The sequence below is a fragment of the Gouania willdenowi genome, chromosome 24, assembly GCF_900634775.1.
Source record: "Gouania willdenowi chromosome 24, fGouWil2.1, whole genome shotgun sequence".
NCBI classification, from domain to species: Eukaryota; Metazoa; Chordata; class Actinopteri; order Blenniiformes; family Gobiesocidae; genus Gouania; species Gouania willdenowi.
The window spans coordinates 25,297,835-25,318,714 of NC_041066.1; the positions used below are offsets into that span (position 1 = coordinate 25,297,835).

General features: G+C 36.7%; 1 protein-coding gene across 1 annotated transcript in view; it reads left to right on the forward strand.

The window, feature by feature from the left end:
- Positions 1-4,097: 4,097 nt before the first annotated feature.
- Positions 4,098-20,880, forward strand: part of disp1 (dispatched homolog 1 (Drosophila)) — a 40,969-nt gene continuing 24,186 nt past the window's right edge. The window contains exons 1-2 of the mRNA XM_028439908.1: positions 4,098-4,352; positions 9,842-10,349. Of these exons, the coding sequence (XP_028295709.1) occupies positions 9,883-10,349 (467 nt within the window). The 5' untranslated portion in view covers positions 4,098-4,352; positions 9,842-9,882. The remainder of the gene's footprint in view (positions 4,353-9,841; positions 10,350-20,880) is intronic.

Genomic DNA, 20,880 nt, shown 5'->3' on the forward strand with positions numbered 1-20,880 from the left:
GTCTTGTCTGGATTTTACAAATTCATCAAAATGTCTGGAATTCCCAGGGACTCTGAACGCATTTAAAAGCCTTTTTATTTCTATGAGGAAATGTTTCTCATTGTTTTCATGATTCAGAGATTTTAAGAAGGTTTATATGATATTTTTCAATGACAGATTATTGTTATAATGCATAATAAAGATGATTGACTTCAGTCAAGTTTTTATTATAAAGAGAGAATTACATTTTTAAATCTTATGGACAAAAACAACTTATTTATCTACTATATTGTATTTTACCATTACAAAGTAGATGTATGTATGAAGAGGACACCCACGGATCATAAATAATTATTCCATATTATCCTTTGAACGCTGTGTTTGTATCAACCCTATCAGACACTTTACAGGTTCACAGAGTAATAATAATTGTGGTGATTTTACTGAACAAAGCTCCAGATGTTCTCAACACAAGGACACGTAGCGTGTGTGTAGGTGCTTCTGTTTATTACAAATCATTATTCACTACTATCTACAGTCACTGAGTTTATACAGTATACAGGTGTATTTCAGTAACATTCATATATTATTATGCTCTTTGATCTTTTATTGATAATAGTACAGTAAATATTGAGCCTTAAATCCCACTCATCAAGTCGACATTGAAACAACGTTGAGAAGACGTCGTCTGGTTAATTCAGCAAAAGCACACTCAGCAACAAAAATGTTAAATTAGATATAAACATTACAATACTACCATAAATAATGGTATTGTACACTCTCACAGTGCAAAACAATAAATTCATATAGTAATTAAGACAATAATTTAGTAACATTTCAAATAATGTACCTTTGAAAAATGATGTGGGTAAAAGGATTGTGTGCGTGTGCATGTGCGTGTGCGTGTGTGTGTGTGTGTGTGTGCGTGCCTGCGTGCGTGCGTGCGTGCGTGCGTGTGTGTTCCTCAAATATCTCTGTGGATCAGGATCAAACTGACCTGAGAGTTTCAACATGGCTGCTGCTGCTTGGTTCAAGAGTGTGTGACCCTGTGTTTGGACCCCCCACCCCCACCCCCACCCCCACCCCCGACCTCCTGAGTCAATGGATGAAATGATGTCATGTTCAATAATAATTTTAGTCTTCACTAAACTCATGTTTGCACTAATTTTCCAATGGACTGAGATTATAGATGATGATGTTGAAGCTACTGGAGACATATTTTATTTTTATCAGATAAAGACGCTGCAGGCCTCAGAGATCAATAAATCAAAGATAATTTGCTCGAAAAAAGATGTAAAAAATTGTCACTCAAAGATTGTTATGGTCTCCTCTAGGTTTGTAATAATTTGTGTTAATGATTCGATTCCAATCACTGTTCGTTGTTGGTGATTCAATTAATTGATGATATTGGTTTAGAACAATTTGATCATAACAATTCAGTGACTTGAAATAGATTCAGTAACTTTTTAGCCAAAATAATAATGTAACCAGTGGGAGTGAAATTATTGATTAATAGTTAATTTAAAATTCTCACTATTTTTGTTGTTTCTGTGGACTTTTAAAGATAGATTATGATTAGAAACAGTGGAGCATCATGTCCTGATCTCAGACTGACCCTAAATCTATGCATGTATGACACATTGGTAGATCAGCCCTTTCTCATGCATTATGATGTCTCAGTGACAGAGTAAACCTTATGGTGCAACTGTAGAAAGTCTTCTTCCAGTTTGTCATGGTTCAGATGAATAGTTGGTTTAGTGCAGCTCAGCTGGGAGCTTTTATTCAGGTTTCAATCACTCTTTAACCTCTTTGGGTTTGTCTGGAATCAAGACCAGAGCTTAACTTTAATCCTGCAGAAGATGTTGGTCCTCACTGCCAACGTGTCAAAGATATAGAGTTTCTGTGGCTTCTGGATATCAGACCTTCAGCAGTAGCAGTAGTCGTCTGGAACCATTTACACTCTCCTTTTAAGGACTCATGAGATCTAAATATATACTACTTTACAGTGTTAGAGCCTGTGTTCCTGCATCTTTAAATCATGTGACTGATGATGTCACACGGCCCCACTGCCTGTAAACATCCCATTGTTTTCTATTGGAGTGAAACATTCAGCCTGATTTATAGATCATTTTGTAACTTTTTACATAATTTAGTAAATTTTTAGATCATTTAGCAGCTTTTTCAGTCAAAATAACAACTTGTGCTGCTTTTGGTTGATAAATAATCAGGAAAAGTTAAAGATGTTGATGTAAACCTTGTTTACAGAAAGAGGATAAAAACAGTTGTGACCACAGGGGGCGACAGTTCTAACTCTGAAGTTTGGTAGTAGACAATGAAGCAGAGAAGAAGAGCTCTCCTAAGGGACCTTTACTCTCCCTTAAACAGTGCGCTGACACGCTCTGGTGGCTGAAGTTAGAGAGAGTTTTTCATCAACAAACATTTGTTACACATTTTTTAATTTTCGTTGCCCGTGTGACTGATACATGTCTAACACAAACACACTGATAGACAAAGAAACAAAGCATATGAACTGGCATGATAAATGTCTCTTTTAGTACGGGGTTATTAATATTAGAGACGACTACAAAGGATTGAAAGGCTTAGCCTGAGGCCCAGCTGTGAACTACTGCTGATCACTACAGCATGTTGTTATATGAACTGTGTTCTAATCCCAGCAGACAGCTGAAATTAAAGCCAGGTATGACCTTCTGCTGTTCAGAGCATTCCCCCTGATAAAGCCCCTCTCCTGCTGAGAAGAACACGATGTTTGTGAACCAAAAAGGACTGAAGAAAGTTCTGCACTTCATAGGGAGAAAACGTGTTGTGTTCCAAAACCATATGCAGTGATTGGTACATACTGTGTGTTAAAGCCAGAGAAAAACTACTATTGCTGCAGTTAAAGATTTCATATGTTCAAGTTTAAGAAACTGAGTCTGTTTAACAATTATCAGAAAGAAAAGGCTTGTTATCCATTTAACTCCTCCTACAACGTTTGACCAATTTTGACTAATGAGCTATCAAAAAATTCAGAATGCTTGTACTTTTAGAATTTGTAACTTTTAAACTTTTTGAGTTACTGCAATTTTTCTTTCAAATTTAATTTTTTTCAACTGTTAACCCCTTCATCCCCAGCCATTTTTTAACCGATTTTTTTTCTACTTTTCCAACCAATTTCAATCTATTTAAACGTGAGAAACATGTTTTTTGATGTAACCAAACCTCTCATGTATTACAAACTTAGTTTTACACAGAGGTGTATAAAGTACTTAACTATAAATAACTAAGTAAAAGTACATGTATCATAACTGAAAATGACTTTGGGTTTTCAAAGAGATAAAGAGTTTAAACTCATTCCTCCAGTGGGTAAATTTAGGCTTAGATTTAAAGAAACAATATTTATTATTATAGTGTTTTCCTGACACAAATTATGTGATTACTTCAAGAGTAAATAAATACAGTGTCCAGCTAATTATTCTCAACTACAGAAAACACCTCAAAACCAACTTATTCCAGACTGCACCTTTAATGTATAGTCATTTTATTTTGTAGTCTATCTATTGTTTATTACATTGTGTTTTTACTTACTTTTATGCCTTTGTATTTTTACCTATTGTTTATGCACTGCGTGTTTTATCCCTGTAAAGCATCTTTGAGCACTGAAAAAGCGCTATATAAATATAATGTGTTATTATTATTATTATTATTATTATTATTATTATTATTATTATTATTATTATTATTATTGTCTCCTGTTGTCAGTGTGCAGAAAAAGGCCTCTAAAGCATAAAATCATCCTGTTTCAATAAATTACAAGAACATTTAGTATTTTGTTCAGCATTGTGCTGTTTGTTTGTGGTGAATTCGTCCAAAAAATTGCCTAAAAATAAACTAAGAACATTTCCCAATTATTTTTAAATTAATTGTTAAATATTTCCTTGTAGCCCCTGTATTGTTATTCTGTAACCCTGTTTGAGAACCACTGATTTAGTAAATTGTGTTGTTTAAGCTAGCTTTAGCATCTGGACGCCATGTTTGTAGTTCTGTGTACAGCTGGGCTAAGGCTCGTGCTGAGCTCGTCCAATCAGCGCTCTTCTCGGCTGTTCCATCCATCGCTCCTCCCTCCCTCCGTGTGGAGAAGGGTCTGCGGTGCTATGTGAGGGTCTGTTTGCCATTCTATCAGGACTAAAGCACTTCTAACTGCTATAACTCTACACTTGTTGCTACGTCTGTTACCGGGAGGAGTCCTGTCGGTGATTTACCGACACCGGAACACGTTTATACTCAAAACGGAGCGGATTCCAGAGGAGCCTCTGCTCGTAGCGGAACAGCCGGGATAGTGGAGCAGAGGACCGGGAAACCAGCACCAGCACACGGTAGGAGAGAGGAGGGCTGGACCCCCACCATACCCCACCATACCATACCATACCATACCATACCATACCATAATAGATCTACGTGTGTGTGTGTGTGTGTGTGTGTGTGTGTGTGTGTGTGTGTGTGTGTGTGTGTGTGTGTGTGTGCGTGTGCGTGTGCGTGTGTGTGTGCGTGCGCGTGTGTGTGTTGCCATGATTCTGACGATATGATTCACGATTTGCATATCACGTCACGATTTGTCCCAATACTAGATAATATGATATACATCCCGTTATATCGCAGTATCAATATTTACAATTTTAACCCTTTACAAGTACAAAATTGTATGAAATATAATTTATTTCATTTTTTTTTAAACTAGGAAGAACCAGTAAATGGTAACTAACTGTAATTCAAGCACAAATATCAACAACGTGGTATGTTTATCAAAGTATCAAATTACATTTTCAAGAAAGTTTAACTTTTGCTTCTACAACAGATTTTGATTCTGTTAAGTTATTGAATTCTAAAAAACACAAACCACATCATCTATAAAAGTGTCCAGTATGTTGTGTATGTGACCATGTGACCAGGAGTTTACATGCTGTGCTAATATTTGAACAATTTATTTTTTATTTTTGTTTTTGTTAGAAAACATGATTAAAAAAAGTCTCTTTGGACGTTTTGGGGATTTATGCGATAATTGTGTGGTGAAATATCATAATGTATTGCCAAATCTATTTTTTTCTTACCCCCTTTATATCCTCCATCATCACAGTTCTCTCATTATATATATATATATATATATTACTCCTGACTGGGTAAGCTGTTGAATTTAGCTGCTCTTTTATGCTTATAGTTGTGATTACAAGATTATAATTTCATTGATCAGACGCTTTTATCCAAAGTGACGTTCAGGGACTTGATCAACATCCCACAGTGATTGATCATGTTGGATTAGAACCAATGACCCTCTGATTACAAGCTTCCTTCTGTGATGTTGTCCTACATCCTTTAAGTTTGATCAATTGGTTTGACTTTACACAAGACCTATCACTGACTTAAATATATTTAAACATGATTCTGTTTTGAAACGTAGGACTAAGCAATTTTACCAAAAAAAAAATAATCTACAATTTTTTTAAAGAAAAATTTGAGTTTCGATTTGATTTTTTTTTTAATGCAGTTAAAATGAGTGCAGACATCAGATATTTTGTCAAAAGTGTAACTTTATTGTCCTCAAGAGTTAAAATGTATCGAACAAAGTAAAAGTAAATGAGGCTCTGTCATTCATCTATTTCAAACTTTAACCAGGTTTATGTAAAAGTGCAACAGCTACTTCACAGTAGCTTCAATTAAGAAATCATATAACTACATATTCTATAACATGTAACATTACAGTTAAAAAAATGATAAACTCTTCTCATAGCATCTCAGCATAGTGTGAATAAAACATTAAACATGCCTGTGGTACACACATAGCTACTCAAAGGGTAAACACATGTAAACAAAGAGTGGGCGGGCTCATATCGGAACGCGAAAAAGTCCGAAAAAAAAAACAGTGGTGAAAAAATAAACATTTTTTAAATTTTTTTTTTCAAACTCGAATTTGCAAAATAAAATAGTTTTTATCTACAAATTGATTTTTTTTGCCCAGCCCTAGGCAAATGTATTAAATTATCGACTAATATCACTAATAAAATGAGTTCAAAGTGACCAAAAATGGTGAAAAAGATGGTGAAATGGGATTTTAAAAACCACAGAAATTGGTCAAAAGTTATAAATTAGATTGGATAAAAACAGAGAGAAAAAGTGGTAAAAAGAGTTTAAAGTGACAATATTGAAACGTTTAGTTTAAACTGGCAAGAAATGAGCATGAAATATGGTGAAAAGTGGTTAAAAGTGACAATAATGGGTCAACATATATGACATTAGGTGTAAAGGGTTTATTAGTGCTGAACATGTCTGGATAGTGGAAAAAATGTGTAGAAAAGACATTAAAATGTGATGTAGAAGTGTCAGAAATGGGAGAAATGTAGCAAAAATACATTAAAAGGAGCAAAAATGTGGGAATAAAAAGTGTTGAAAATAGGTTAAAATATGGTGAGTTTTGGTGTTGTTGCAGAAAAAGGGTAAAAATAAGCAAAAATGGGTTCATAAAAATATTCTTAGTTTCTTGAAGGCATCTGGTGACCCCCTTCCAGGGTCTCCCGACCTCAAATGGGGTCCTGTCCCCAACGTTGAGAACAGCTGGTTTAAACTAGTTTGTTAGTCAGTTTCTCACTATGTTTGCTCTTCTTTTACGTTTGAGGCCTAAATCACACATTTATGTGTAAAATGCATTTGGTAACGTTCTCAGGTTCTCTGAGTCATGATTGACAAAGTGATTAAAAGCAAAGTTTTGCTGAGTCAACTCTCATCACGTCTACCTCGGGAAACAGTTCTGGTCTGGTTGTGTGTTTGCTGTCCTCGGGGGGGGGGTCTCTCCTGACAACCACAAACACTCAGAGAATCTGTGCACGTGGAGCAGAGCGTGCACGGTGCTGTAGTTATTAAGCGTCTCTGACTGATTCCTGGTAATTGGTGCCTGTTGGCTGTAATTAAAGGGCCGGTGTGCGTGTGTGTGCGTGCGCGCGTGTGTGCTGTAGCCCAGGGTCTCTCAGTCTGAGTCTGATCACAGCCCATAATCATCACCTCCACATGAAGAAGCTCTTCATCATCATCACCTGTGTTATTCCTCTGGTTCAGGGAGTCACTGTGGTTTCAGCTTATTTTACTCATTCAGAAGAGCCTGGAGATGTTTAAAGCCAGGATCAGTACTCTACTCTACTCTACTCTACTCTACTCTACTCTACTCTATCTGTTATATCTCCATGTCTGGATCTGTTACACTAGTGGTCCCCCTTATTCTTATTTTTTAATCGTATTACCCTCTTTGTCCGACTTTATTTTGTTCAGAATTCTGTGTAAAAACATCTATAGATCCTAATGATAGAATGAATGAGTGATAACACACATTTTAAAGAATCTCATCTTGTAAATAAGTGAATGAAACAGTGTTTAGTGCCTCCTGAATAGATTTATTTCCATGATTAGTAGGGCTGTAACGATTAATCATAAGGCAGTTAAAAATTGATTCATAGGTATCACGGTTTACATCTATACTGTGAAAATTGAATCGCAGTACTTTTTTTAAACAGCAGAGTATATATCCTCTTGTCCAAATGCTGAGGCGGCGGGCGGAATCTGCTACCACTTTCTTTCTGGCTGCCTTCTACTCTTAAACATGTTCATAAATGATTCCTTACCCCTTTAGCACCAAAAGAATATTTGTAATATTACGTGAATATCTGTAAAAGTCACGTTTTTCTATTAGCTCTGTCTGCTAGCATAGCATCTCTTCTTCACTGCAAGAATTCTGCATGCCAACCGACCACCGGGTTACCGGCGCCCTCTGCTGGTCTAAACAAATATCTGACGTAAATACTTTGAAATGACTGTTTTTTTTTTTTTTTTTTAAGTCCAATCGTTAAGGCACAAAATACATTTTCAGTTTTTTAAAAAGAAAAATAACTATTATGCAGTTTTGCATTGTTTACTATAGAACCAGAATTTAAATTAATAGGCTTCTTCGTTTGTATTATTCCTTTATTTATTTCATTCAAGATTTATTTTTAGTTAAATTGCATTGTTTTGAATAGTTTATCAAGGGATTCTTTTGACAATGAAAAATAAAAGGAAAATAGTACAGTATTTTTCCAAAAAAAAAATAAAGGAATATTTTTCAGTCCATTGTCTACAGTCCCATTTTGTAAAATAAACCGTGAGAGAATCGTATCGTGAACCCAGTATCGTGAATCGAATCGTATCGGGAGTTGAGTGAATCGTTACATCCCTAATGATTAGTGAAGCTACAGGAGGAATCCTCTCTATTATGTAACTCCTCGATTTTGACAAATATGCTATCAAAAAAAAATCTGAAATTTCCCAAGTCCCGAGATTTATGCTTGTATATTTGTAACTTTTTGACTTATTGCATTTTTTCTTACCATTCATTTCTATTGGAAATTTCAGCTTTTTCAACCTTTAACCCCTTCATCCCCAGACATTCAGTTTATTTTTATTTAGTATGATTATCATTAAAAATAAACCCCATATTTTTAATGCTTTCATTTGTTAATTTTCCGCCTTCGCTCACTCTGATGTACCCCCTGTAGTGCCATTGCGTACCCCCATTTGAGAACCACTGTGTTACAGGATGCACTGGGAGCTGTGGTGCTCTCTAATCATGGACATTTGTCTGTTGACTCATTATGTTTTTATCAAGTCTGTAGTTTGTAACTTCAGCTGCAAAAATGAGCCGCTCATAAACTACAGTTTGATCTTATATAGATAATGTAGTGGAACAATTCCTGTCAAGTCATTGACCTTATGTTAGTTTCATATTTATAGATTTTTCTCAGCTTTTAATGTTTTACAGTTGGTGCTTTTCCTCCTATTCTTCTTTGATTACTAGACGACAGCTGTTGTTTGATAAACTTTTAAACTTTTCTTTTGTGGAAACATTTGAAAATATCTACTGATAACTTCTGCTGTCAGCTTTTATTTTGAAGGAACGCACAACAAGACCCTGCTTGTGTTCACAGTCCGCCTTAGACGTCTCACCTGTGTGTCAAAACACACACACGCACATGCACGCACACACACACATTCAGTGTGTGCCTCCCCCCTCCCTCTTGCAGGCTGTCTGAGGCTGCCTGACAGCTGCAGGAGCCTCAGTAATGACTTCATCAGGGTTTCCCTCAGTGCTCTGCTATTCTCAACCCTCCTCCACCACTGCACCCCCCCCCCCCATGTTTGGCCTCCCACTCAGGCTTTGGTGGTGAAGGGGGCAGAGCTTATAGTGTGTTTTATTCTGAAGGGCAGAGAATCTTGAGTTGACTTCAGAATGTGTCACAGCGTAGGGGATCACGTGGCGTGGAACATTTTGGATTTAGAATTCTCTGAGGGACAAATTAAGAGAAGTAAAGATAAAGTTGTTTTTAAAATAAATCTTTCATCCAGTCTTACTTTAAAGTTCAAAGTTCACTGTGTAATAGGTGTTGATGAATGTAGTTAGTTACTCATACTATATATATATATATATATATATATATATATATATATATATATATATATATATATATATATATATATATATATATATATATATATATATATATATATATATGACCTTTATCAAAATATAAAATAATTAAGTAAAACCCCAACAATTCCACATAAACAGCCTGAGCTACAGTGGAGAAAAAAGTCATTTTAACGGTAATAAATGTGCGTTAGAACCAGACTCAGAGGTGGAGGACAATAGTTGGGGTAGATAGAGAAATGTAATTGAACATGATGATTGAAGACGTAATTGTAATTGAAAAGTGTAATTGAACGCTGATGATGATGATGATGAAGAAGAGCAAAGTCAGATATCTTAAATTCTTTTACTGCTCTTCCTCAGAGGTGTGACAGAGTCGAGGCCACGCCCACTGGGAGACGACCATGGCCCTGAGCGACGCAGCATCCCCCCCCCTCAGTGGGCCTCCACACAGTGGGGGTCAGGGTGACCCCAGCAGTGACTGCCTCACAGATGATGAGCCAACATGGAAACCATCCTCCCAGAGGACCAGCAGAACCAGCAGGACCAGTACCAATGGAGGCGTGGTTAAAAGTAACGGTTCTCTGAGGAACCAATCAGACTGTCAGGGGCAGACCCCCTCCCCCCCGGTCCAGCCTGCGCCCGTCTGCTGCCAACAGTGTCACTTCCACCCCGCTCTGTGTTGTCCATGTGGGGGCCAGGAGGGCCCGCTGTACCACAATCAGAGTTTGGGACCAGGGCCAGCACTAGGACCCTGCTGCCTCCATGCCTGCCCCTACTCCCACCCATCCTCCCCCCTCTCCCAACATCACCAGCAGCTTTGGCAGGAGCACCTCCAGAACCAGACACACCCCCACCCCCCCAGGATCAGGTACGGAGTGGAAAACTCATCCAATCTATTCTATCCTTCAGTACCTGAGATTGCACACAGACATAGTCAGAGGTTTGGCTTTGATCAATCAATCAATCAATCAATCAATCAATCAATCAATCAATGTATTAGAGATGAACAGAAGTGAATCAACAAGTCAATAGGAGAACATCTAACACAGCTGTGGGCCTCAGGGTCGGCTCACTCCTGGGCCACGAACCTAGTTTTCTCAGCCTTTTTATTCCATGTTTTATTTTTTTCTCTGTTGCTATGGCTGCACGTATGTCGTCTTTTAATGATACGTAAAACATTTGTGATTGTCAGCGTCAAAGACATGAGCTCATCAGAGATAAAGACACACATTATAGGTGAAAAAGTTTATATCTAACATTATTCTTTTACATTTAGAAATCAAACCATCATTTTACTGTCATTAGTTATTGATTTATTAGGTATAAGTATGTGAGTTGTTTCATGTATATTAAGTTTAGTATTTAAAATAGAACCATTCTTATTTGTTAACAATTTAGATTTTGTGCGTTTTGCTCAAATTATCTTTTTTCGTGTTAATGTGAGTGTTATTCATATTTCATTTGTCTCATTGCTTACGTACATGGTTCTGTTATTGTTAGATCAGATGTTCTGAAACTGTTCCAAAAAATATAAGCTTTGAGAAAATTGACTGAATATATTTTATCATGGATAAATAGGAGATATTGGACATTTAAGTATAGTATGTTGAAAAAGATACCATGAATAATAATTCATATCAACAGTTCTTTCCGTTAAATATGTAAAGCTCAATGACATAATAATAATAATAATAATAATATACTTAAATTGAATAAAAAAGTATAAAAGAAATACACTATATAAAACAAAACAATATTTAAAGATTTTTTTTTACTTTGTATGCATAATATGAAACTGTGTATATATATAATGTTTTATTTGTATTCAAGACATTTTGATAAGAATGGCTGTATATTGTTAATATAGGTGGTATTTGTGCTTTGGGATTTTTTTCAATGAAAAGATGAATTCTGATCCAAAAAGCTTTAAAAACACTGGTTCAGGTGTTTTTACAGGTTAATTACAAAGAACATTTCAACCATTTGTTTTGTCTGTATTTAGATTTTAGTTGTACAGTAAGAAGGGACTGGGCTGTGTGTCGACCTACTGTATATAAACACTGGTTAGAAAGTGACTAATCTAATCTAGGGCTGCACGATATGCCTTAAAACCAATAGTTCAATATTTTTAGGCTAAATCACGATGTACAATATATATCTTGATATTTTAGTTACTCCTTTCAATCACTGTACAAATGTTAAATTCAACCCTTTGGTGCATAAAATGATATCAGTATGGTGATTTAAGTAGCCCCTTATGTTAGGGATGGGTCATCCAAGGATCCTCACAATTTAATTTGATCTGATTATGATTCAGGGTGCTACGAGTCGATTAATCAACATTTATCATGACATTAATGATTACTCATTCAGGGTTTATTTTCTCTTCACTTTGTAGTTATTTCATACTTTTAAACAAGGTTCATGTGTCAGTATCTAATAATTAAAGTAACCAAACCAATGCATCACCATTATCTTTATTAAAACCAATAGTAATCATATGGCAAAAGAAATAAGTATAACAATATAAAAATAACTCAAATATTAGCTTATTCAGCTAGTTCAGTCTGATCGTGCTATCCACAATCAAAGCAACATAAAAACATGTGGATAGATCAAAGGCCTGGGCCACATGAGTCAAAGTTCTTACCTAAATAAAGACTAACAGCAGCGTAGGGCTGCACAATTATGACCAAAATGATAATCACAATTATTTTGATCAGTATTGTAATTTTGATTATTATCACAATTATTTATCATATCACAAACAATATCTACAGTTCACAGTGCAAAATGAAGCTTTAAAATGGAATTAGAATAAAAAATAATTCAAGAATTTAGAATTTTCCAAAGGCTGACTGAACAAATACACTATTACAGAATGCAGAGCCTGTATTTGAAATGTAAATATTGCCGACGATGAGGTTAATTTAATCATAATCACGATTACATTTGATGAATTGTGAAGCCCTAAAGCAGCGTAACATTAGCATCATGTGCTCTCCATTGGGATGTTGAATGAGATCCAGAGTGAGTGAGTGATGGTGGTAATAGAGTGAGAGAAAAACACCATGTTAGAGCCCACCCACCTTTTCATCTGTTTAATATGCACACACAGCATGCTGCTCTATCTAATGACACTTATTTAAGGAGAGAATATAGAAAGGTTCTCTACAATGATCAGCTACCATAAAAATAAGTTATCATACGTAGTTAAGTACTGTAGTGAGGATGAATGCAGTGATTCATGTGTGGTGAGATAGTAAATATAGAGATATGCTAATGAGCACTAAATGGTTCCTGTTCTGTATGTGGTGGATAGTATGTGGTCTGAAGGAAAGAGGAAAACTGTGTGTGTTATACAGTGTGTCATTCACAGCTACAGGGTTTCCCACCCTAGGAGATTCCATTTAAGTATTTACCAGTGTTCAAAAAGAGCAAACACACAATCAGTGCTGACGCTAAAAAAAGAACACACTCACACAACATCACAGTTTACACTGCTGTGCTGTTTAAGTCGTCACATGTTATAACTTTACGTCCTCAAACAGATAATGGTTTAAAAACCAACATCCATCCATCCATTCATCTTCTCCCGCTTAGCCGTTTCCGGGTCGCGGGGGCAGCATCCTCAGTAGGGAGGCCCAGACTTCCCTCTCCCCGGCCACTTCCTCCAGCTCTTCCGGGGGGACTCCGAGACGTTCCCAGGCCAGCCGAGAGACATAGTCTCTCCAGCGTGTCCTGGGTCTTCCCCGGGGCCTCCTTCCGGAGGGACGTGCCCTGAACGCCTCACTAGGGAGGCGTTCAGGGGGCATCCTAATTAGGTGCCCGAGCCACCTCATCTGGCTCTTCTCAATGCGGAGGAGCAGCGACTCTACTTTGAGCCCCTCCCGAATGACTGAGCTTCTCACCCTATCTCTAAGGGAGAGCCCAGCCACCCTACGGAGGAAACTCATTTCGGCCGCTTGTACCCGTGATCTTGTTCTTTCGGTCATGACCCAAAGCTCATGACCATAGGTGAGGGTTGGAACGTAGACCGACCTGTAAATCGAGAGCTTTGCTTTTTGGCTCAGCTCCCTTTTTACAATGACCAACAGTACGTCACAAATGATAAAAGGAGCAGCAATTATTATAACATATTCATAGAAGCTATTATCACATACTGTATGCTACAGCTAACGCTGACTCACACTGAGGCTAAATATCTCTGTTGATTCTCCACCTTTACTTTGAAAGTTCTGAAAACATTTAAAGTGAGAAAGTGACCAAGTAGAATATCAACATGTGCTCATTTGGTTCATAAAACTTACGTAGACACATTTCACACATTTTCAGAGACATTCCATTAGTCTACTGACTAAACTTCCTGTTAACTTCAAAATAAGACTTCTATTTACGAGAGTTAAAAAAAAAAAGAACAGAAGACAAGAAAAGATGCTTTTATTTTGAAAAGTGGATGTTTGATTTTTATCCTGAAGCTGGTCCCAGGACCATTTTACATTCAGCTCCCAGTGCATCATGGGACAGTTAAGTATGATTAGTGTGTCTCATGTAATATACATTCTGGTATTTCAAGACGTTTTTCACACATGCTACAGAAGCTTTGGTTGAATCTGTTTATTTAAAAATATTCCAGGCTTTGTTTTCTAAATGTTTCTATTTCAGGAATAATCAGATACATTCTTCTAGTCTAAAACTGTGTCAGAAACGAGCTACCGCTATGCTAGGTCTTTGGAAAGGTAAATAAACAACTAGGTTTACTTTGCGGGGCGGGGGGGATTTGTGCATGAGGTTAGGATGCAGCTAAAGCTTCTATTTAAACATTGCAGCGTTTCCATAGTAACACTTTAATGGTTGTAAACTCATCAGGTCCAGTTTATAAATATCTGAAACCATCTAAAGCAGTGGTTCCCAAACTTTTTTTCTGATGACCCGTTTTTTAAAAATGATGAACATCGCAACCCAATTAACAATAGGTTAGGCCTCGTATATAAACTGTGAGCGAAGCAAATTTGTGCATAAATTAACATTCCTGACTATTTTCATCACCATTTCCGCATCACCTTATAGGTAAACAAGAAATTTTGTTCCATGGATGTGTTATTGAAAACATATACATGTCAGATTCTTTACAAATCACACCAAATACAAGCTTTTAGACAGAGTTAACAGGCTATATCATTGTTTTTATTTTCTGTCATCAGTAAAACACAGCCTACATTTTAATTATTTTTAAATCAGGCAAAAATAAGTGCATTTTAGGCAGTTAAATTAGTCATAGACACATTTTTAGGAACTAAGTATAAGATTACGCTGTGGACAGAAACAAAGGAAGATGAGTCAATGACCTAAATATAATAATCTTCCCGTTTTAACTTATTCAAAGCATAATCAAGGCTTTATCTCATAATTATGACCTTTAATAATGACTGACAGGTGAATCAATCTGAATTTATGTCTAATAGTTGTGGATTTGTATCAAATATGGCTCGTCTTAGGAATTTTATTTATTTTTTTAACAAATCTGAGAATTCTAAACTTTGTAATATAATACAATCATAACTTTTAATCATAAATGTGATTATTCTCTGGTGGCATGTGCAGTGGTTGTAGTAGTAGTAGTAGTAGTAGTAGTAGTAGTAGTAGTAGTAGTAGTAGTAGTAGTAGTAGTAGTAGTAGTAGTAGTAGTAGTAGTAGTAGTAGTAGTAGTAGTAGTAGTAGTAGTAGTAGTAGTAGTATTATGGGGACAATATTAGTGTAGCCCTGCACATCATTGTTGTCCTATTGAAGTCTTTTTATAGCAAGACTTAAAAACAATCTGAAACTAGTGCTGACTCAAGTCAATCACCTTTATTATGCATTATAACAATCTGTGCTTGAAACATATATAATAACTGAGACAATAAGAAACATCTCCTCCTAAAAATTAAACTATGGAGAGAAAAAACTCAAGGATTACAGAACATTAGATAATTATCTCACACCGTAAAAGCATCTATTTACACTTACATTAATGTACACAAAGACTAGCTACATGAAAGCAGAGCAATATTTTATTGATTACAAAATTGAACTGATCTTACCTTAACTTATAGCCTCAGTTTCCTCCATCCATGGTGATTTTTTTTATCATCCAAGAGTCTTCATTTTTAATGAAATCTACTGCTATTTGGTCTTTTTTAATTTCTCTCTCTCTTTCTCTTGTGTCAATTTCATCAAAACAAAGTGGCATCTTTAATGTTTCCGTCACGTGTGAGTAAAATTACTGCAATTTACTGACGCTGGCTGTAAAGAGTAACCTCTTCGATAAAGCGGAGTTACGGTCATTACCGTGTTGGGTTCAGGTGCCGTGGGAAACCCAGGCCGTTCATATAATCCAGCTGTAAAAAAAGGTCGTGTCCAGGTAAATATGGATGTATAGTTTAAACAGCATGTTCTGTCAATAACAAACACAGTCACTTAATGAGATCGTAATGCAATGCATATGTTGTAAATGAACGTGATGACATCTTTGTCTGTGGGACGCGGGAGGAACAATATTGCAAATTTAATTGGCGACCCAAATAAAATCTTGTGCGACCCACCTGTGGGTCACGACCCAGTCTCTGGGAATCGGTGATCTAAAGGATACATGTGAGGTCCTAGTTTTACATTTAATCCCAACATTTTTCAATGCTTGATTAAGTCAATCATTTCCTGTTTAGACCAACAGTGCTCTGGAACCTTTCTGTAAAAATGAAAAAATGAAGGAAAAGTTTGGTGCATTGCATTGTGGGATGTGGAGTGGGTGGAAACGCGTCAAAGAGTGAAACCACCATCGATTCCACTCACATCTTTTACATCAATTTAATGCATCAGTTTATTCTACGAATCGGTTCAGGCCTGTTTTAAATAAAACATCCCTTTGCTTCAGCCATTGATCCAAATACTCAGACGTTAATCTGCCCTGCTTTTTGCTGACTCATGTTTCTGCCAGGCATGACTTAGTGCTGCTGCATGTAGCTGGTTTGTCATCCTAATACAGTCTGTTTAAAAAAGAAAAGATCAAACTTCAACATATTCATGACTTAGACCTGAAGAACAAAGTGAAACGCTGTGTGTGACTGATTACATCAGCTGTTTTTATTGTGGCTCTTTATGAAGTGAGATGATCTGAGATGAACAAACTGCAGACCATCACACTTTAACAGATGAAATGGAAATGCTTTCTTTTACTCTTTTTGTTTTACAAACTTTATTTTCAAAATATTTTTATTGTTAAGTGTTCAATAAATGAACTTCACTTAACTACTATTCATTAGGTGCTGTTTTCGTTTTTACTTGGGCAACCGTGGCTCAGGTGGTAGAGGGTCGTCTTCTGATGGAGAGGTTGGGGGTTCGATCCCAGTACCTGACTATGTGTCGAAGTGTCCTTGAGCAAGACACTGAACCCTAAGTTGCTCCCAGTGGTCGACTAGCGCCTTGCATGGCAGTCCTGTCCCACTGGTGTGTGAATGTGAGAGTGATTGGGTGAATGAGCTGATATGTAAAGCGCTTTGAGACTGTTTCAGTGGTGATAAAACTCTATATAAATCATGTCCATTTATATGAATCATATTAACTCATTGACTGCCAAAGACGTCTTTCAGTAGTGTTTTTAGGCTGGGGTTGCTAGGAGACAATGTGACGAAGCTCTCCATGAATATATAACTAGTACCATGAGGTAGTAACAACTGGTGACCTGTAGGTGGCAGCAGAACACCTTTGGATGAGAGATCAACTGTGATGAGCAGAGCTCAGAGGGAGAGGAAAGGAGTTGATGAGACAGAAAATGGTGCTACAGAGTAAATGCTGAAGTTCTCACAGCAGTTCACACTCAACCAGAGCATGTGTGGAACTAAGTGGACTACTGAGAGTGTGGCACTGGGGCACACGCTGACACTCAGCACGTCCTGGAGAAGGAGGAAGTTGTGTGTGGAGAATGACGGGGGAGAGACTTGGAGGAACGTCAAAATACAGTAAGAAATCCATTCAACTCTGACATAGATAGTAAAATAATAATAATGTTGCCATCAAAAGCTTGGTCTCAGTGTTGTTTTTATAGTTTTATAGAAGGAAACTAATGTTGAGGTGTCACTAAAGTAAAAAAAAAAAAAAACATTCCTGATTAAACTAGAAAGTCTAATCTTTCAGAATCTGGTTTCAGATTTCAGATTGTCATCGTACAAAATATTCTGTGGTTCTTGAAATATCAGTGAAAATCATCTAAAACGCCTGGCCCTGAGGGGTTGGCTGTTCTGAAAATGGCTGGCAGTGAATGGCCACGTTTACATGTGAGCTTTAATTCCTCTTTAACCTGACCGTGTAAACACTTAATTCCTAATGCTAATTTAATTCTGAATTACTGGTTTATTCCATTGTTAATTTCGAATTAAATATTTTTCCTTTTTTGTAAACAATTAAAAACACTTAAAGCCGCTTTAAGTTAATTCCGGTCGTTTTGCGCAGGCGCGACTTGCGGCGATGACGTGTTTGGTGACGACGTAATCCAACATGGCCGCCCAGCCTAGAGCCGACATAATAACAATAAGAGCCTTAAAAGACATGGATATAATGAAAAGAGTGGATGGACGGAGGCATAAACTTGCAGACATTCACATGGACACATGGACTTATTAAACACACACAGATCAGCAAATGGAACAGGCTTCATAGGACAGGTGATACTGAAACCTGCAGATGGAGTAAATGTGTCCCCGTTCTGCTGCTCAGACTGTAATATCACCACTTTATCATTTTACTGGTTGTTAGAGCTACTGTATTTACCAGGGAACTAATATTTATTCCTGGTTATTGTTTTCTAGAGTTTTACTGGGATTTATTTACAGGTGATTAGTTTCTTTCTCACTTCCTCTCCGTGAACCAAAGTGTGTTATTGTTGAGCTGCTTCTTCAAAACTACAATTAAAATAAAGGTAAAAACAGTTCTCATGTGGTCGTCTGTGGTACAGCCGACAATAAAAGGTTTGTTGTGTGTTTTTCCTGATAGACGTGATGTGTCATGTTCTCCCCGTCCAATCAGAGCCTTCCTAACCCCCAGACCTAAAGAGGAATAACTAAGGCCAAATAAACCAGTTAAACCTCAGTTAAGAAATTACTATTATCATGTAAACATGAAGCAGAACACTTTCATTACGAATTATTTAATTTGGAATTAAAAAACGTCATGTAACCGTGGTCAATGAGTTAAGATCTGTGCTGGGAAGTTACAAATAAGACAATAGTCAGATCAGATCAATCAGATTGATCAGAATCAATGGAAACCTGTGGAGCAAAGCATGTGTAGCTTTAGCTTCAGCCGACCTGCTTCTACTCCCAACACACACACACACACACACACACACACACACACACACACACACACACACACACACACACACACACACACACACACACACACACACACACACACACACACAGAGCTTTGCTGTGATTCATGTCTTGTCAGATAAACTAAATTCCTTTCACTCCCTCTGACTGCTTCCTGTCCAAAGGTCAGACATTAACACTTTAATGATCTACAACAGTTTTAATGAAGCTGGAGCTTTGGTTTCCACTACACAACATACTGTGCAGCTATTGGTCGACTGTGGGTCAGGTGGTAGAGGACGTCTTCACAGCTGAATTATGTTTAGACATTAAATAAAATTATATTTGATATTTAATTCTTATCACCTATATAAGTGCATTTTATTTCACGGTATTGAAACTTATACCGTTGCTGGTCATCCAATGAAAATCTTGGTCGACCACGACGGCATCGACCAATTAGTCGACAGAACGACGAAGTTGGCAGCCATATTGTTTGTTTAAAAGTAGTAAAGGTTTCCCGATCCTATCATTCCACTTTAAAAATAAGTAATAAAAGTATGTATGATTCGTGCTGATATTGTAAATAAACGTGATTACAATATTGATAAAAATAATGGTGCAGCTCTACATTAACAATAACATGTACCCCAGAACCTCAGGTTTATTATCAACACTGGACCCTGCATACATGGTGCTGATGCAACAGGAGCCTTTAGGCGTCTTGTTCTGTGCCTGTTAGAATAATTAGAAACATGTTTGGCTCTAATGTTGGATGTATCTGTTACACTCTAAGCTGCAGCATCACAATGTTTATCCAGTGGAACATTTACTTTGGCTCAAACTGTATAATTGTCTGTATATAAATGACAGGAAACTCACATAATTCAATAATTGTTTAGTTGTTTCTAACTGTTCTTTACACTGCACTAAAGTAGGGGTCAATTACATTTTCAATTACTACTCCATCACGATTACGGTGACCAGCATTATTTCCCCAATTACAATTAAAATCACAACCATTATTTTCCCTCTGAAAGTCAACTACAATTACATTCTCAATTACTAAAGTTGAATTACAATTAATCACAATTACTAAAAAAATAAATAACAATAATAACAGAGAAGTCTACACAACAATAACTCCAAAAACACAATATGACTCGTTAAAAACATGATTTAAAAAATCTATTTGATAATTTTTTTGGATTGATACGATAATAGCGTGGTGAAATATCACAATATATCGCCAAATTAATTTTTTCTTACACCTTTACTTTGCACATGTGCTTATTTCGCTTCATTGTAAAACCAACCTCCATCTATGGGTTTGGTTTGTTTATTACATGGTTTTTAATGTTTTCCACGGTCTCATGTAAACAGTTATCGTTTAGAAAACGTCGCCGTGTGAATGTGGAACTTTTTGGTTTTTGGAGCAAAACGTTGTGTTGTCATAATGTCAGCGTTTGAATGTAACTAATGTTTGATAAACCAAACACTTGTGACCAGGTTATTTGTATTTGTGATGATGATGTGATTGAATGAACTGTATTATTGCAACGGCTATCAGAAAAAAAGCTACATTTGAAGTTAACAAAAAATAGTTTTTAATAAAAAAAACTAGTTCTTCTTCTTGTCATGTTGAAGGAGAAGTGAATGAGTAATATTATCAATGCCTTCGACCAATCAGCATCGAGTTACAGACACGTGAAACACTTTTGAGCTTTTAAATTGGTTACTATGGCAACTGTTGTGATTGACAGCTCACAGTCCACAGAGATCATGTTTTTAAGTGAAATGTGCTGCTACTTTTAGGGTCTTTTCTGTCATTGGCAACACATCAGATATTTATTTATTAATAAACGAGTGTGTGTGTGTGATATAAAGTTTCTAAGGAGAGCCTGTGATGGTCCAACCAATAAAGCTCCATTAAGCATCTTCACTTCAGCGCTACAGTAGACATGCTGTCTATCATCAGTCACACATGTGACTCCAAACACTCCTACTACGTTCCACATGTTTGCTTTGAAACGACCTCACTGAGCTCATGGA